This window comes from Lutra lutra, chromosome 11, assembly GCF_902655055.1.
Source record: "Lutra lutra chromosome 11, mLutLut1.2, whole genome shotgun sequence".
Lineage (NCBI taxonomy): Eukaryota > Metazoa > Chordata > Mammalia > Carnivora > Mustelidae > Lutra > Lutra lutra.
Genome location: NC_062288.1, coordinates 49681235 through 49697962, shown reverse-complemented (window position 1 = coordinate 49697962; position 16728 = coordinate 49681235). Strand labels below are relative to the sequence as shown.

The 16728-nt window shown below is 38.2% G+C and overlaps 1 protein-coding gene across 1 annotated transcript in view; it reads left to right on the top strand.

Moving 5' to 3' along the window:
• CRPPA (CDP-L-ribitol pyrophosphorylase A) overlaps positions 1-16728 on the top strand; it is a 301401-nt gene that overhangs the window by 86203 nt on the left and 198470 nt on the right. Inside the window, exon 4 of the mRNA XM_047695505.1 lies at positions 10941-11045. Within this exon, the coding sequence (XP_047551461.1) occupies positions 10941-11045 (105 nt within the window). The remainder of the gene's footprint in view (positions 1-10940; positions 11046-16728) is intronic.

Below are 16728 nucleotides of genomic sequence, written 5' to 3'. Positions count from 1 at the left end.
CAGGCTGTTACTGTCACACTCGGGGAGGAGCCACAGCCACCCGCCCAGTGGCTGGCCTGGTCACTGTCACTGCCACCTTGGACAGCGAAGACAGGACCCACCAGCTGCCGCCACCGCCCCGCTCAGTACTGTCTACAGGAGCCCTGGCAGCACGGGCAGTGGTGCAGGGGGCGGCGGCGCCTGGCAGCTGGGACAAGGAAATAATCCCAACGAAGGTTTGGGGAACAGTAAAAGGGTTCAGAGTAACGGATATGGTTTTGTCAGGAATGACGACACCAAGGAGTTTGTTCACCAGACTGCCATAAAGAAGAACATGGGCAGTACCTTCGCAGTGTAGGAGATGCAGAGACTGTGGAGTTGGAAGATGTTGAAGGAGAAGAGAGCGGTAGGGGCAGCAAATGGGACCGGCTCTGGTGGCGCTCTGGTGCAAGGCAATAAATACGCAGCAGACCGGAACCATTATAGATGCTATCCATGTGGCAGTGATCGTCCATACAGTTTCCAGCAGAATTATCAGAATACTGAAAGCCGGAGGGGTGGGGTGGGGGGTGGCAGAGAACAAGGGCTAGGAGAGTAGGCATACTGGGGTCGGGGTGCGGGTGTTGCCCATGGCTCAGGCTCTATCACAGACAGTGGTTCCCATCTTACTATGGGGAGACCCTGTGGGCACCCACCCCCTGTATTCTGGCCCTGCTGGGGAGGGAGAAGAGATGGAGGGTACTGTGACAGGGCGCAGGAGAACAAGATTGACCAGTGAGACAGAATGTGTATCAGGGTCATATACCGAGATTCCGCAGGGGGCTTTCTGGCCAAACACAACCTGGAGAGGACAGCAATGAAGAACATAAGGAAAATCAAGGAGATGAGACCCACAGTCAGCAGCCACCTCAGCATCTACTGCTGCAACTTCAGTTACTAATGCAGATTCCCAGAAGACCCTGAACCACAGGATGGCAAAGAGACAAAAGCAAACCATCCAGCGGCTGCGGCTGAGAGTTCCTCTTCTCCCGAGGCTGAGCAGGGCAGGGCTGAGTAAATGCGGGCTTATTCTATCTACCTTCATCAGGTTTAGTGATCTAATACAGAGAAATGAAAACGACACTGAAAAAATAAAGCTTAAAAAAAAAAAAAAAGAAATGAAGATGAAATTCAGCAATAAGAAATGAACAAAAGATTGAAGCTGAAGACCTTAAGTCCTTGCTTTTTGCCCAGTGACCAGATAAATGGAACTGTCTGCATTATCTCTGTAGCGTAGGATTTTTATTACTTTTACCTAAAGATGTCTGTTTTTTGTAATGACAAATGTGTTTTTTTTAAAAAATGCCTTGTTTTTCTCAATATCTCTTTAAAGGTTTTTAAATAGTTTCATCTGGTCAAGTTAAGATTTTTAAGAACCTCACTTTTAATTTGTAATAAAAGATGATTAACTTTTTTTTTCCAGTCAAAAAACAGCAAACACCTGTTAATAAAAGTCTTTAATAATTGTCAAAAACCCCATGTTTCTAGGATTGATTACAGTAAGTAGTTGTTCAGGTGAAGATAAAAGGTCAAGGAAACTTCTAGAGAATTTGAAATTTTTTTGTGTGTAAACTTGGAATTCAGCCAGTATAATGTCAGTTGTTGGAATAAAAAGGAAGACTGATCCATCTGCCTAAAACTGCAGAGCTGTGAAGTAGTGAGAGATGATAGTACTATGAAGATCAGAAGATTTTGCCAGATGGCATAAATTCTGGAAGGATAGGACTTTTTCATGGAAGAACAGTGGACATACAGAATGTTAAGTGTGACTTCAAGCCCTGTCAGTAAGTGGTGGTTGGGAAAAGCAGTAGATACCTCTTGTGAATGACGTCAAGCAATTGGTATACCTTCAGCTCTAGGAGGTGAAGAACTTGTTACTTAATGAGTTTGAGTGTACTTCAGCGTGACAGAATGGTATAGTAGAAAGGGTAGGGAAGGAGGTTAACTATGGGGTAAAGATCCATGAAGGACTGAAAAATACGGGTGGTTTATTACTTTGGCATTACTTGTAAAACTTTACTACACACCGAAGAAAACAGTAAAGCAGTATATACATAACAGAAAGCTTCAACTAGGTGTGATTTACAGAGTACTTTAAAATGGGTAGAGAAAATCCATTACTTTAATGGTCACAATTGAGAATTCATAATGGTTATACACACTTTTCTTTTTTTTTTTCTATCTTTAGTTTCCCAACTACGGTCTTAATTTTCCTCATATTTCTTGATGGAGACAGGGTATAAGGGAAAGCAGAAGGAAAAGATCAATACACGTGGTCAGAGCTACTCCAGTATTGGTACAGAGGAAATTGAACTTTACATAAACATTAGGTGTTATCAAAAAGCTTCTGACTACTTATTAAATCCCAGTTTGTATAGTTAACTATCTCAATTCATAACCAGTATCCACTTTATCAAGGAATAGCCATAAACTAGACACTAAACCAGATACCCCATGTATCTGTTCCTTTGAATAATTCTCATTCTCTGTTTCTCCAGATGGAACAAACTGAGGAACAGACTACTTAACTTCTCCGCAGCTTGTCATGTGGAAAGATCACAGTTAGGATCCAACTGACTCCATTGACTTCAGGGTCCATGCTCTTCAACACTTGGCAATAAGGTCTCAAATTCATGAGAGTATACATAGACTTCCATCAATTCAGCAAACCCATTTAAGGACTTGTTATAAATTTTAATGGGCAGTTTGCAGATTTCTTCAAGTTGTTAAAAACAACAAATTGAAAATTAATACTTCACACTTACTGTGATGGCAGTTCATATTTCATGATATAGTAATACACATAAACTATTATTTTCAAATTCGATGTTTAGATGTTTAAATGTTCCGTAGCTTAATTATCACCAGAATGTCAGATTGATTTATCAAAAGTATTTAATACATGTGTTTTGGAAACAAAGTCCTTAACTTGGAAGCGTCTCTTGGGAATACTGATGTTGTATGTAACATTACACTACATAAGTGTTAACACGAATTTTTTTCAGTAGGATACACAAGGACAGCGTACATGTACCAAGGGTAAAAAGAGAGCCTGAGTGTCAACTCTGTCCCTTGTTCTTCCTTCTTAGAGGCGGTTTCTCCTAAGACCTTCCAAAGAGATTCTATTCATTCTTAAACTGTGCCTATGCATTTCTTTCCATTTGTAGGTGCCCTTCTCATTTTGCCGTGTACATAGCAATCATCTTGAGACTCTACTTCACTACCGTGTTAGGATATCCCACTTTTTATAACTTTTTATATCCTAGGTCTTCAAGTGACTCATTACCCTTCCCAATTTTGTGGAGCACCATATCCTGAGAAAAAGTGCATGGGGAAACTTCTGTTTTCCTATGACTGTAAAGAGCTTAGAGATTGTCACTCCTTTCTAAGAACAACTAAAAAGTTGAGCAAATTGAAAAATCAGCAACTCTTTTTAGATCTGTCAGAAGTGAGGTCACATTTTAAATTTCATTTAAAATATTTTGAACTAAACACAAATGAAAACACTTAACTTTGAAATATGGCAGGAGCAGTCCTTAAAGGGAAATGCATAGTGTTGAATGTACACAGTTGAAAAGAAAATGCATCTAATTAATAATCTAAAATTCTGTATTAGGGAATTAGAAAAAGAGCAAATAAATTCCAAAGTAAGCAGAGAAAAATGGTAAAAACTATAGCAGAAATGAATAAAATAGAAAACTAAGACAAAACCCCAAAAGCTGGTTTTTTGAAAAGACTAAGAGAGTATCCTTACCACACAAGGAAGAGAATATTCAAATTACTAACCCACACAGGAAATAGGGAACATCTTTATAGAACTGCTAGAAATTATAAGGATAAAAGGAATAATATGAACAACTCTGTCCTCAAAGTTGATAACCTAGATGAAATGGAATGATTACGTGAGAGAGACAGTCTGCCTAACTCACATGAGAGTAGATGAACTGAGTAGGCATATGTCTATTAAAGAAATAGAATCAGTAATTTTCTAAAGTAGAATGAAGTCCAGATGCTTTTGCTTATAAAATATAACAGATGTTTAAAGAAGAAATTTCAATTCTCTATATTCTCCCATAGAGGATCGAAGCAGAGGAAGGGATTGCCAACTCATTCTGATGCCAGACTAATTGTAAAAGCAAAGACATGGTAAGAAAATAACAGCCCACTGTCATGAACATAAATGAAAAATCCTCAAGAAAACATTAGCAAGTAGATCTAACAATGTATGTAAAGAATTAAAGACTTTAGCCACCTGGGATTTATTTCACGTATTGAAGGCTAGTTCATCTTTTAAAAATCAACTACGGTACACACATCCACAAGCTGAAGAAGAAAAACAAAACATTTCAATAATGCAAGAAGAGTATTTTACAAAGTCCAGCTATTCATGGTAGAATCTGAGCAAACTAGAATAGGCGGAACACTTCCTCAATTTGATGAAGATGAGGTACAAAAAACCTATAGCGGACATCTATTCTTTTCTCTTTTCTTCCTTTCTTTTCCTTTCTTTTCTTTTCTTCTTCCTTCCTTCCTTTCCTTCTTTCTTTCTTTCTCTCTTTCTTTCTTTCTTTTTCCCTCTCCTTCCCTCCCTTACTTCCTTTCTTCCTAGATTTTGTTTTTATTTGAGACTGAGAGACAGAGAGCACAAGCAGAAGGAGCAGCAGGCAGAGGGAGAAGCAGGCTCCTTGCTGAGCAAGGAGCCTGATGTATCAGGGGCTTAATCCCAGGACCCTGGGATCATGACCTGAACCAAAGGTAGATGCTTAGCCAACTCAGCCACACATGTGTCCCAATACTATTTTCTTTTTTGAAGATTTATTTATTTTAGAAAGAGCACGCACGTGAGTGGGGTGAGAGGCAGAGGGAGAGGGAGACAAGCAGACTTCCTGCTGAGCGGGGAAGCCCAGACGGGGCTCGATCCCAGGACCCCAAGATCATGAGCTAAGCTGAAATTAAGAGTCAGATACTCAACAGACTGTGCTGCCCAGGCACCCTTGCTAACCTCATACTTAATGATAAACTAGAAGCTTTCCCACTAAGATCAGCAACAAAGCAAAAATGTGCTCGCACCATTCCTTTTCAACGTTGTGCTGGAATTCTTAGTAATAAGAAAGGAAGTAAGTACTCTGATTGGGAGAGGCAAAATAAAACTTTCTTTGCAGATGACATAATTTTCTTTGAAGAAAACCTGGAAGAATTAAAGTGGAAATAAGTGATTGTAGAAAAGCTGCATAATTCAAGGTTAATAAACAACAGTCCACCACTATCTTACATAATAGCAAAGAACAGGTGGAACTTGAAATTAAATGTATCATTTGTATTTAGTGCTCCAAAAATGAAATAAAATACTTAAAAATCTTCCCAAATACATATTAGATCCATAGGAGGAAAACTACAAAACTCTAAGCAAAATAAAAGCACTGAATAAATTGAGATCTAGCACATGTTCATGAATAGGAAGACTTAGTATTACCAAGATGTCAGTTCTTCCAGTGTGGTCTCTAGACTCAAAGCAATCCCAATGAAAAACCCAGCAAGTATTTTTGTGGTTGTAAACTGATTTTAGAGTTTATATAGTGAGGCAAAAAATGCAGTACAGCCAGTGCAATATTGAAGAAGGATAAAGTTGGAAGACTGACACTACTCAACTTCAAGACTCACTGTAAAGCTATGGTAATCAAGACAGTCTAGTAGGTGGAAGAAAGAAGAGACACATGAGTCAGTGGAACAGACTATAGAGTCCAGAAACAGACCAAGTAAATGACAGATTTTTGTCAAAAGTGCAAAAGGAAGATAATGGATCAAAGGTAGTCTTTTCAGTAAATAGGGTTGTAACAAGTAAACATTCACATTAAAAAAAAAAAATTCCAGGCACAACTTACACCCTTCACAAAACTTCAGAAGGGATTATAGACCTGAATGCAAAGCAAAAAACCCACAAAACTCCTAGAGAAGAGAAAACTTAGTTGACCTTGGGTATGGTGATACCTTTTTAAATAAAATGCCAAAGGTGTGATCTATGAAAGAATTGATAAGCTGGACTTCATTAAAATTAAAAACTTGTGCTCTGCCAAGGTCACCCTAAAAAGAAAAAAAGATAAGACAAAAGGTGGGAGGATATACCTATAAAAGACATATGTGATAAGGGATTCTTATTTAAAACATACAAAAAAAAGATTAAAATTCAGCAATAACAAAAAGAAAAACTCCATAAAAGCGTAAAAAAAAAAAAAAACCCTCAATAGGTAGCTCACCAAAGAAAATATGCACATGGCAAATAAGTATAAAAATGCTCCACACCCCATGTCATTAGGTAAATGCAAATTAAAGCAATGAACTATCACTACTCCTCTATTCAAAGGGCCAAAATTTAGAATGTCACACCTAATGCTTGTGAGAATATGAAGAACAGGAATTCTCATTCATTGCTACTGAGAGTTCAAGACTGCATTTCACTTGGAAGACCATTTGACAATTTTCTTACAAAACTAAACGTATTCCTACTATATGATCCTGTAATAGTACTTTTTTGTGTCTACTCAAATGAACTAAAATCTTAAGTTTACACAAAAACCCACATGTGAGTGTTTATGCCAGCTTTCTTCATAATTGCCAAAACTTGGGAACAACCAAAATGTTCCTCGGTAGATGGATGCATGCATAAACTGGTACATCCAGCAAATGGAATATTATCTGGGGCAAAAAATGATCTATGAAGACATGGAAGACATAGAGGAAACGGAAACCCATGTAATTTGGAAAAAAAGCCAATCTGAATAGACTATATACTGTAGGAGTGCAAGTACATGATTTCTGGAAAAGGCAAACTGTGGAAGCAGGAAAAAATTCAGTGGTTATCAGGGGTTGGAGGCAAGGAATAGGATGAACAGGAGGAGTGTGGAGAATTTTTAACACAGTGAAAGTACTCCTTATGGTACGGTAATGATGGATATACATTGTTCTATGTTTGTGCCAACTCATTAAACTTAAAAATACTGAGGGGATCCTAGTGTAAACTGTGGACTTGGGGTGGTAATGTGTGGGGGGTGTAGGCTCACTGATTGTAACAAATGTACCACTCTGGTGTAGAATTTGGGTAGTGGGGGAAGCTGTGTGTATGTGAGGGTAGGGAAATATGTGGGAAATACATGCGGAAAATACTGTACTTCCTGTTCAACTTTCCTGGGAAACTAAAACTGCTCTAAAAAAGACAAAGCCTATGAAACTTGGAATGAAAAAGAGTGCATAGGAACTAAAATTCTGTTGAGGCCTGCAGTGTTTGTGGAAATCCATATTCTATACTCAGGTGATATCTTGAAGTACAGTTTTATATTGACAACGATTATCTTCAAAATTATGGAGAAACTGCTGCTTTGTTTTTCTCATTTTCATTCTGGTCAACAAATTTGGGTTCCTGCTTTTTAGGAGATTTTTGTTGTTTCTTTTAATTGGGTTTGGTGTATTTTCATCCATTAGCTTCTACATTCTGTGAGACTTTTTAATTTGGAAACTCATGTTCTTTATTATTGTAATTTTTTGGGAAATATTTGGTTATTTCTCCTACTTTTTATGTTCTTTCCTTCTGGTTTTTTTCTTTTTTACATATTGGACTTTGTGGTCACTGTTTTTTTTTCTCTATTTTCCACCCTTTTAAAGAACATCCTATTTTATGAATTCTAACACTTTCTCAGTTACCATGCTGAAGTCTTTTTTTAACTGCAGCACTCCTCCAAAATATTTTTTTTTTTTTGCCTTTTTGACCTTATATTTCATGTTAGTCTTGGTTTCAGTTAAATCTGGGTTTTCTGGTCGTGTTTATGTATTGGACACTGATTGGATTTGTGGGTTATGTAGGTGGAGCTGTTTGACTTTGACTTTGAGATTAACTATATTTGGGGACCTCTGACAACAGTATCCTTAGAGCTTCTGCCTGGGAGGAATATTGTTTGGCATTCTTTTGGGCTACAAGTTTAAGGGCACAGAGGGTTCTTAACATCAGTGTGTGTATGTTATGTGATCAGTGATATTACTATAATTCCCATGGTAGATGATAAAGATAAATATTTTTCAGCAATTACACACTGATTTCTTCTTTTAAAATCTATCGTGCTAGTTGTTTTCTATTTGTCCCCTATGTTCGGTTTTTCTCCTGGTTTGCCTGCCTTTGTATTAATTTCTCATTTTTTAGTGATTCTATCTTATCATTGATTTATTTTAAACTTAAAAATGTTTATTGTATGCCTTGAGTGTAGAAAGTATATGCAGCCAGAGTCACCTTCAAATAGTAGTATACCATTCATGACCCCCTAGTAGTACACTACTGAAGGGGAGCTTGCAAGGGTGTAAACACTCCTGTTGAGTATGTGACCTCTAGGGGTTCTATATTCTCAAGGTCACCTTCATTCACTATTTAGCAATGTGTTGAAATTCTCCATTTATTTCTTTTTACCTGCTTGCGTGTCATCTGCTATCTTGTTCTTGTGCTGTTTGTAGGTGAGCGGGTGATGGCATCCTCTTTGTCCTTGGTGGAGGCATGTGTTTTCTTAGATTTATGGCTACTTAGTCAGCTTGTGACCTCAGCTACGGTGGGTTCAAGAAAAAGTTATGGTTTTGTAGTTTACATGATTTTTCTTCAGGAAAGAACAGTACTTTTTCCAGCTTTCCATCTCTTTCACAAAAGTAGAAATAATGATCAGTGTTACTGAGAAATGTAGGAATTTAGAATTTGGTAGGTTATTAAATATGTATTTTTTTAACTTACTGCAGAAGTAAAAATTTTATTGTAGAAATTATCAAAACCCCCACAAATAGTTGTAATAGTAATCTATACAATAAATGACATGGTACTCTTTCTGCCAAGATTGCTCAGCCTCTGTTTTCAGTATATATTTCATATATCTGTCACTCAGAATTTTCTGTTTCTCATTGGCTCTAGTGACTTGTATCCTAAAGACTTCATACAGTTTGTGGGCTGCTGCCATCAACATGTGAGTGGCAGTAGAGCATCAAGTAATTCTCTTTCACCACCTAGACAGGAGGAAATACCTGTTCCTGTGTTCTCCTCTCAACATGTACTTTGTGAGCACCTTTAAGGCTTTCCACAAATGTGTTAAATATCTTGGCTTTGAAATGAGTCAAGAAAAGGGTTATTGCTGGCCATCCTCGGGATTTGACCATGTGTTAAAGAGAGCACTCTGTTGACCGATATAGACCTCACATACTGCTAAATGAGTCTGTACAGATGGTAGCAATACAAAGAAGAGGGTTAGCATTTGTCTTACTTGAATATAACAAATGTCGATAACACTTATTTTAAAATTACATTTGTCTAAGAAATATGTGATGTTGAGTAGTGTATCAGAATAGAAAATTTAAGCTGAGAGACCATTCTGGTCAGTTTGGGACTATGTACACTGGGTGGTTCTATTTTCTTGTCCATTACTTTAACAACCCATTATAATTACAACTTTAGGATATCTAGTACAGCAAAACAGCCCTGGCAGTGGGTGCTGAATGTAATACTGGCCTTGATGCAGTCTTTCTCACCTGGGTATGTTTGTTCTAAAACATAAATCTATCAGATGTCTGAAACTTCTCTGATTGTATACCACCTTTTTCCTAAAGGTATGCCTCCAGTTTTATTCAGTCTGTAGAATGAGATCAGAGATCATTTCCTTTGCAAGGCCTCTCTATGCCTTCACACAGGATTAAGTATTTTATCTCCACATCTACTTGTAGATATTCTAATGTTGCACCTATCATAGTCTTTAGCAAAATATTTGTTACAGATCAGCTTCCTCTTTAAGTTTTGAGTCCTTGGGGTACCTGGGTGGCTTAGTCAGCTAAGCAACTGCCTTCAGCTCAGGTATGATCTCAGGGTCCTGGAATTAAGCTGAGCTGCTCATCAGCCTCCCTGCTTAGCAGAGGCTACTTCTCCCTCTACCCCTCCCCACCGCTTGTGATTTCTCTCTCTCTCTTTCTCAAATAAATAAAATCTTTAAAAAAGATTGAAAAAAAAAAAAGATTTGGTTTCCTTGAGGATCTAATAGACCTCTCATTTATCTTTAAATGCTTCTCCTGAGTATAGAGCTTGGCCATGATTGGCACCAGTATTGTTCAGCTGAATTGTTTTGATCATTTTAATAGTTTTGTTTAAAATGCTTGAAAAAAGTTGCTTGTACTTTACTAAATCTACGAGAGACCTTTCCATTTTCTTTTTTAAGATTTATTTATTTGAATGGGAGAGGGAGGGAGCACGTGCACAAGCAGGGAGAGGGCCACAGGGAGCAGATCTCAAGCTGACTCCCAGCTGAGCATGGAGCCCAATGGGGGGCTCGATTTCATGACCCTGAGATCATGACCTGAACAGAAACCAAGACGCTAAACTGTCACCCAGATGCCCCAGGCCTATTTTTATCTAATAATGGCATACTGAGCTGTTTTCATGTTCAGAATCAAAATATAAATTTATAAAACATGTATTGTCATGTAAAATATTAAAATGAACAGAAGCTGTGACTTGCGAATATCTTAATATGAAAATAGCATCGGATTGGAGTTCGATGGATACATTTATTTGAGATAATATCCTGATATAAAAAAAATTTCAGCCATACTTGCAGGCATTTTAGAAACTTGTTGGGAAAGGTAGCTTATAATCAAAAAAAGTGTTCTGTTTATTTGGCCCCTGAAACTATTGAGTTTCAAGTTGAAAACTTAAGTTTCAAGTTCAAAACTTAAGGTTGCAACTTGCCTACTTCCTGTATCTTTTGACATTTCAGGCATAGGGACAATTATTATGGAACTTGATGAATCAGTAGTATCAGAGTTTGTGAGTTCTCTAGGCTTTTCCTTTTATATATTGATATGAAATAGAAGTTTTGCTTAAAAATGTATTTAAACTTTTTTTTTTTTCTACCCAGTGTAGTGACTATGACTTGGAATTTGGAACTGAGTGTTTGCAGTTGGCTCTAAAATATGGTCACGTTAATGCCAAACTTGTGGAAGGATCACCTGACCTCTGGAAGGTAAGGAAGTTGGCATTTGACTTTGGATTTTGGCTGTGTTTATATGTAATTCCTAAGATACATTCTATAAGCATAAACACTTTCCAGGTGCTTAAGAAAATAAAGAAGTGTATAAAAATGCTTGGTTTCATACTGAACCAGTATTTTGAGGTATAAGGATATATATGTATGTATACTTTAAAGGCATTGAGAGTTTTACTGGGTTTCCTGAGAATCAAAGTATGTATCATTTTTATTTCTTGGTTTGCAGAAAATATACTTTGAGATAATTTATTCAAACAGATTCCATTTTAGCTGATAAGATGGTTTTACTCATTTTTTTTTCTTTTCTCTCTCTATATTCTTATATTCAGTTTCCTTAAATTTGGATTGAGGATGCAACTCAGCTTTTCACAGTAGCAAGCTTTCCTTCCAGGCCCTGGGGAGGTGGTAGCTCCAACTTAAGTGGGTTCAGGAAATATCTGCAGAGTCCTGACTTAGTTGGGTGGGTGACTGCACCCACTTGGTGGCCGCAGTAAGGTGTTAGACTCTTGAATGTAAGAAGGATTGACTCTTGATGACAAACTTTTTTGTCTTCGAGGAAATGAAGTGATTGTAGCACTGTCCTACTAAAATGTCCAGTGGAGGCTGGAGTGTTTCACAGTGTGGCTTTCCTTTGTTCTGAAGGTAGAAATGTGTTGAACAGTATATTCTGAAATAGGGTAGGATATTTTTATTTTTTGAAGTATTGCTGCTTTTGAAGTAAGGAGTGAAATCTTTATAATGCTTCCACCTAAATCTGGTAAGTTAAGATTCATCCTAACTCTAAGATGATACGAGTCCAAAAACATATTTCCTCATTGACTTAAAAACAAAACAGAAAGCCCTATAAGTTTATTAGGTATTCGATACAGTAACATGATGGGCCTTGCGATATGCTAAGATTGTCTCGTATATACTTAAAATGTTCTGAAATTACAAAATACTGGTATGCCTGGATTATTGCCTGGTAGAGAAGATTCATGCAGTATTATTATTCTTTTAAGGGTAATCAAATGTCTTCATCCCAGCAGGCAAACATTTTATTCATTTTGTGTTTCCTTTTTTGTCTATGGCTCAGATGATAGTAAACATATTGTGAGGACTACAGTGTTTACCAGTTAGGTGTATTGTTACAGATCCTGACTTGAATCTCTGTACAACCCCTTCTGACTGTGTGGTAGACTTACTTAGCAGACAACAGGAGAGGGAAGTGGAAACTCTCAGACAAGTTTTATTGCTACTTACATGTTCATTTAATACTCCATGGCCTCATTTTTGATGTCTTAAGGGTGTGTGGTGATCTATTTCTGTGAGTGTTCAGAGCCTTTTTGAAATTTGTCAAGCCCCCTGAGATGTGCAGATGAGAGGAAAGTAACACATTGCTCTTGAAATTTTCCACTTGTTCCTCACAAGTTTGTTTGCATTTTGTTTTGGATTTTTTTTTTTTTTGGAAATCTTCCTCTTTCACTGCTTTCTCCAACAACACAGTATTACTTCTCACGTCTTGGTGCTCTGCTTCCCTTTCATGGGCACCAACTGTCTGTGCTCTAAGGCAAGGGATTGGCTTTCCCAGGGCATCTCCTCCTCACTCTGGTAAGTCATTTCAACATGCCCTTGTGGGCTGAATAGTGTCCCCTTTGAAGGAATGTTCAAGTTCTAACTCTGGCACTTGGGAATGAGGCCTTATTTGAAAAGTGTCTTTACAGATCTGATCGAGTTCAGTTGAGGTCATATTGACATGGAGTAGGCCCTGAATTCAACATGTAAGAAATGCAGGAGGAGGACAGAGAGAAAGGGAGAATGCCAGTGACAATAGAGTCAGGAAATACAGTGCTGTGTCTAGAAGCAAGGGAAAGCGAAGCATGGCTGGCAAGCATGACAAAGTAGGAAGAGGCCAGGAAAGGTTCTTTTATATACAAAGCCCTGCAGACCCCTGCTTTGAGAATTTCTAGTCTCTACTAGTGTGAGAGAACAAACCACCCAATTTGTGGTCCTTCACTACGGGAGCCCTAGGAAATTAATAAACATTTCCCACACTTAGGCCCCTGAGGGATCATCATTCTAGTTTCACTTTGCAAACTGGGACAGGTGGGGTGGGGTGGGAGAAGCCTTATTCTTTACAATGTGTGCATAATGGGATCTTGCATTCTAGAAGGGCATGTAATGCAATGGATTGGGGAAAAAGTCTTTCAAATGCCAGATAGGAGGTCTTTTCTGATACCTTATTTTTTCTGACAATTGAGGTGAAATTATTTTGAGTGCAAATACTGTAGTTTTAGGGTCTCTGTTTCCTCTTTCTGCCTCCTTTCTTCCCCCACCCCCTTTTTTTCTTCTTTCAGATACTGTCTTAGCTATTGGTATAGCTCTCCGAACCTTCTTCAGGACATTGTATGAATTGTCTTCAGTATAGGCTTCTCATTTAATTTTGTGGCCTTGGCGTTTTGTAGGATAAACTTATTCAGTTTCTGTTTAAACCAAAGCAATGGAATCTACACTAGAAAGTAGTGTTCAAATTCTATACTAATGCGAAAGTGCTACCATTTTTAAAAATTGAGATCTGAAAAAAGATTTAGTACAATGCGGCTAAAACCAGTACTGGATTCAGGTCGCTGAGCCAACGACCTGGCTCATGATGCATAAATCTTGAAATGGTAAAAAAATGCATTTTGAGAGACATTTTACTACCATAAAAAGTAAGGTAAGGGAGGATTCTGAAACACAGATCCACGATACCTTCCCTAACCCCTTAGAAGTCAGGGAGTTAGCCCACACAGTGGTATGAGGAGAAATGAGAATGTCTCATGCCTGTCTCGAATAGGACTATTTGAATTGCCACCAGAAATCCTGGGAGGGTTATTTTGTATTTTACATACTCTTCTGTAGAAGTAAATGCAAGAAGTAAATGTTCACAGTTATGTCACATCTCTTGCAATGGCTCCTTTGGTGCCTGGAGGAAACTTTAACGGCTTTAAATCACCATGCAGGGTAGAGGACATCCCCCACTCCCCATGACAAAGACTACCCAATCACAGAAGAGAACAGGACTGATTTCTGGGATAGGAATTGGCTCTCATGCTTTCCCTGAGGGGTGGTGCCTTGCCAGACATTAGTGAACATACTCTTATTTGACAAAATTTCATCCAGTGGACATAAAAACTTCCATTCCTTTCATTTATAATTGTACTGTATTTTTGTACCAATATGCTTACATACTTGCCCACTTTCTACACTATACAGAATTGAACAAGCCTGTTGTTTCTAAATGTTACAACTATCCTTAAGGCATAAAAGATTTATAACCAGGTATTGAAGAAATGAAACTGTGTTCATTGTCTGAAAATACATGTTTAGGAGGCGTTTCTGAAGTGTTTGAGTCATCACATATTATTGAAATAACTTACTTTTCAGGAATCCTTTTGATGGGAACTTTTTTTTTTTTTTTTAAAGATCCAAGTGTCATGGCATCCTTGTTTAAAAACAAAAACAGGGACGCTTGGGTGGCTAAGTCGGTTAAGCTTCTGCCCTCTGCTCAGGTCATGATCTCAGGGTCTTGGGATGGAGCCCTCCATCAGGCTCTCTGCTTGGCTGGAAGTCTGCCTCTCCCTCTCGCTCTGCCTGCTGCTCCTCCTGCTTGTGCTTGCTTGTGTGCATGTGCTCTCACTCTCTGACAAATAAATAAATAGAATTAAAAAATAAAAATTAAAAAAAAAAAAACAGTCTCACTTCTTTTAAATCTCAAAAATACAGTGTGGTAACGTTCTTTCTTTTTAGAGATTTTTCATCCAGTCTAGAGGAAAGAAATATTTTCTAGATAGACCTAATGGATGAAATGGAAATAAATAAAATAGATACTTTCCCAAATATAAATCTGTGTCTAATAAACATGCTCTATTTTTATAAATTTAGGATTTTCTGACTTCTAATTATTTCAGCTACATACTCATTTGCTTACAAGTTAAAAAACAGGAAAGATGGGGACTAAGTGTTGTGCGATTCATGTAACATGGTAGCCGACTGAACGAGGCTCTGAAAAGTCTGAAGTTACCATATTGTCACCGCAGAGTGATCCAGGTAGGTGGGATAGTGTCCTCTGGAACCCACCTTGAGGCAGCTGAGGGAGGCCTGGCCTCAGAGACAGAAAACTCGCTCTGGCCCCGAGTTCCAAGTTTCTCTTATATTGAATATACATTCCTTTTAGTTACACACTTGACTCAGATGAAATACTGCAAAGAAGCACAAAGAGACAAAAAGTGAGTTTAACTAGGAGACAGGCAGATGGGGACCCTGAGCCCTGGTCTCTCTGTGGCTGCTGATTTAAAGCCATTAGAGTTTCCTCCAGGCACCAAAGGAGCCATTGCAAGAGATGTGACATAACTGTGAACATTTACTTCTTGCATTTACTTCTACAGAAGAGTATGTAAAATACAAAATAACCCTCCCAGGATTTCTGGTGGCAATTCAAATAGTCCTATTCGAGACAGGCATGAGACATTCTCATTTCTCCTCATACCACTGTGTGGGCTAACTCCCTGACTTCTAAGGGGTTAGGGAAGGTATCGTGGATCTGTGTTTCAGAATCCTCCCTTACCTTACTTTTTATGGTAGTAAAATGTCTCTCAAAATGCATTTTTTTACCATTTCAAGATTTATGCATCATGAGCCAGGTCGTTGGCTCAGCGACCTGAATCCAGTACTGGTTTTAGCCGCATTGTACTAAATCTTTTTTCAGATCTCAATTTTTAAAAATGGTAGCACTTTCGCATTAGTATAGAATTTGAACACTACTTTCTAGTGTAGATTCCATTGCTTTGGTTTAAACAGAAACTGAATAAGTTTATCCTACAAAACGCCAAGGCCACAAAATTAAATGAGAAGCCTATACTGAAGACAATTCATACAATGTCCTGAAGAAGGTTCGGAGAGCTATACCAATAGCTAAGACAGTATCTGAAAGAAGAAAAAAAGGGGGTGGGGGAAGAAAGGAGGCAGAAAGAGGAAACAGAGACCCTAAAACTACAGTATTTGCACTCAAAATAATTTCACCTCAATTGTCAGAAAAAATAAGGTATCAGAAAAGACCTCCTATCTGGCATTTGAAAGACTTTTTCCCCAATCCATTGCATTACATGCCCTTCTAGAATGCAAGATCCCATTATGCACACATTGTAAAGAATAAGGCTTCTCCCACCCCACCCCACCTGTCCCAGTTTGCAAAGTGAAACTAGAATGATGATCCCTCAGGGGCCTAAGTGTGGGAAATGTTTATTAATTTCCTAGGGCTCCCGTAGTGAAGGACCACAAATTGGGTGGTTTGTTCTCTCACACTAGTAGAGACTAGAAATTCTCAAAGCAGGGGTCTGCAGGGCTTTGTATATAAAAGAACCTTTCCTGGCCTCTTCCTACTTTGTCATGCTTGCCAGCCATGCTTCGCTTTCCCTTGCTTCTAGACACAGGACTGTATTTCCTGCCTCTATTGTCACTGTGACTCTAAGTAAATCCGACGATTGAAGGCTTTCTTCTGTCACTAAAGGGTTGATTTTTTTCCTTTTTTTTAAGTAACTCATTTTCATAATGTATTGTGCAAGGTCCAAGGAAAACTACAGATCATACTGACAGAAGGAAATCAACTTCAAAACTGATTTAATAAACTTTTGAAAATTAA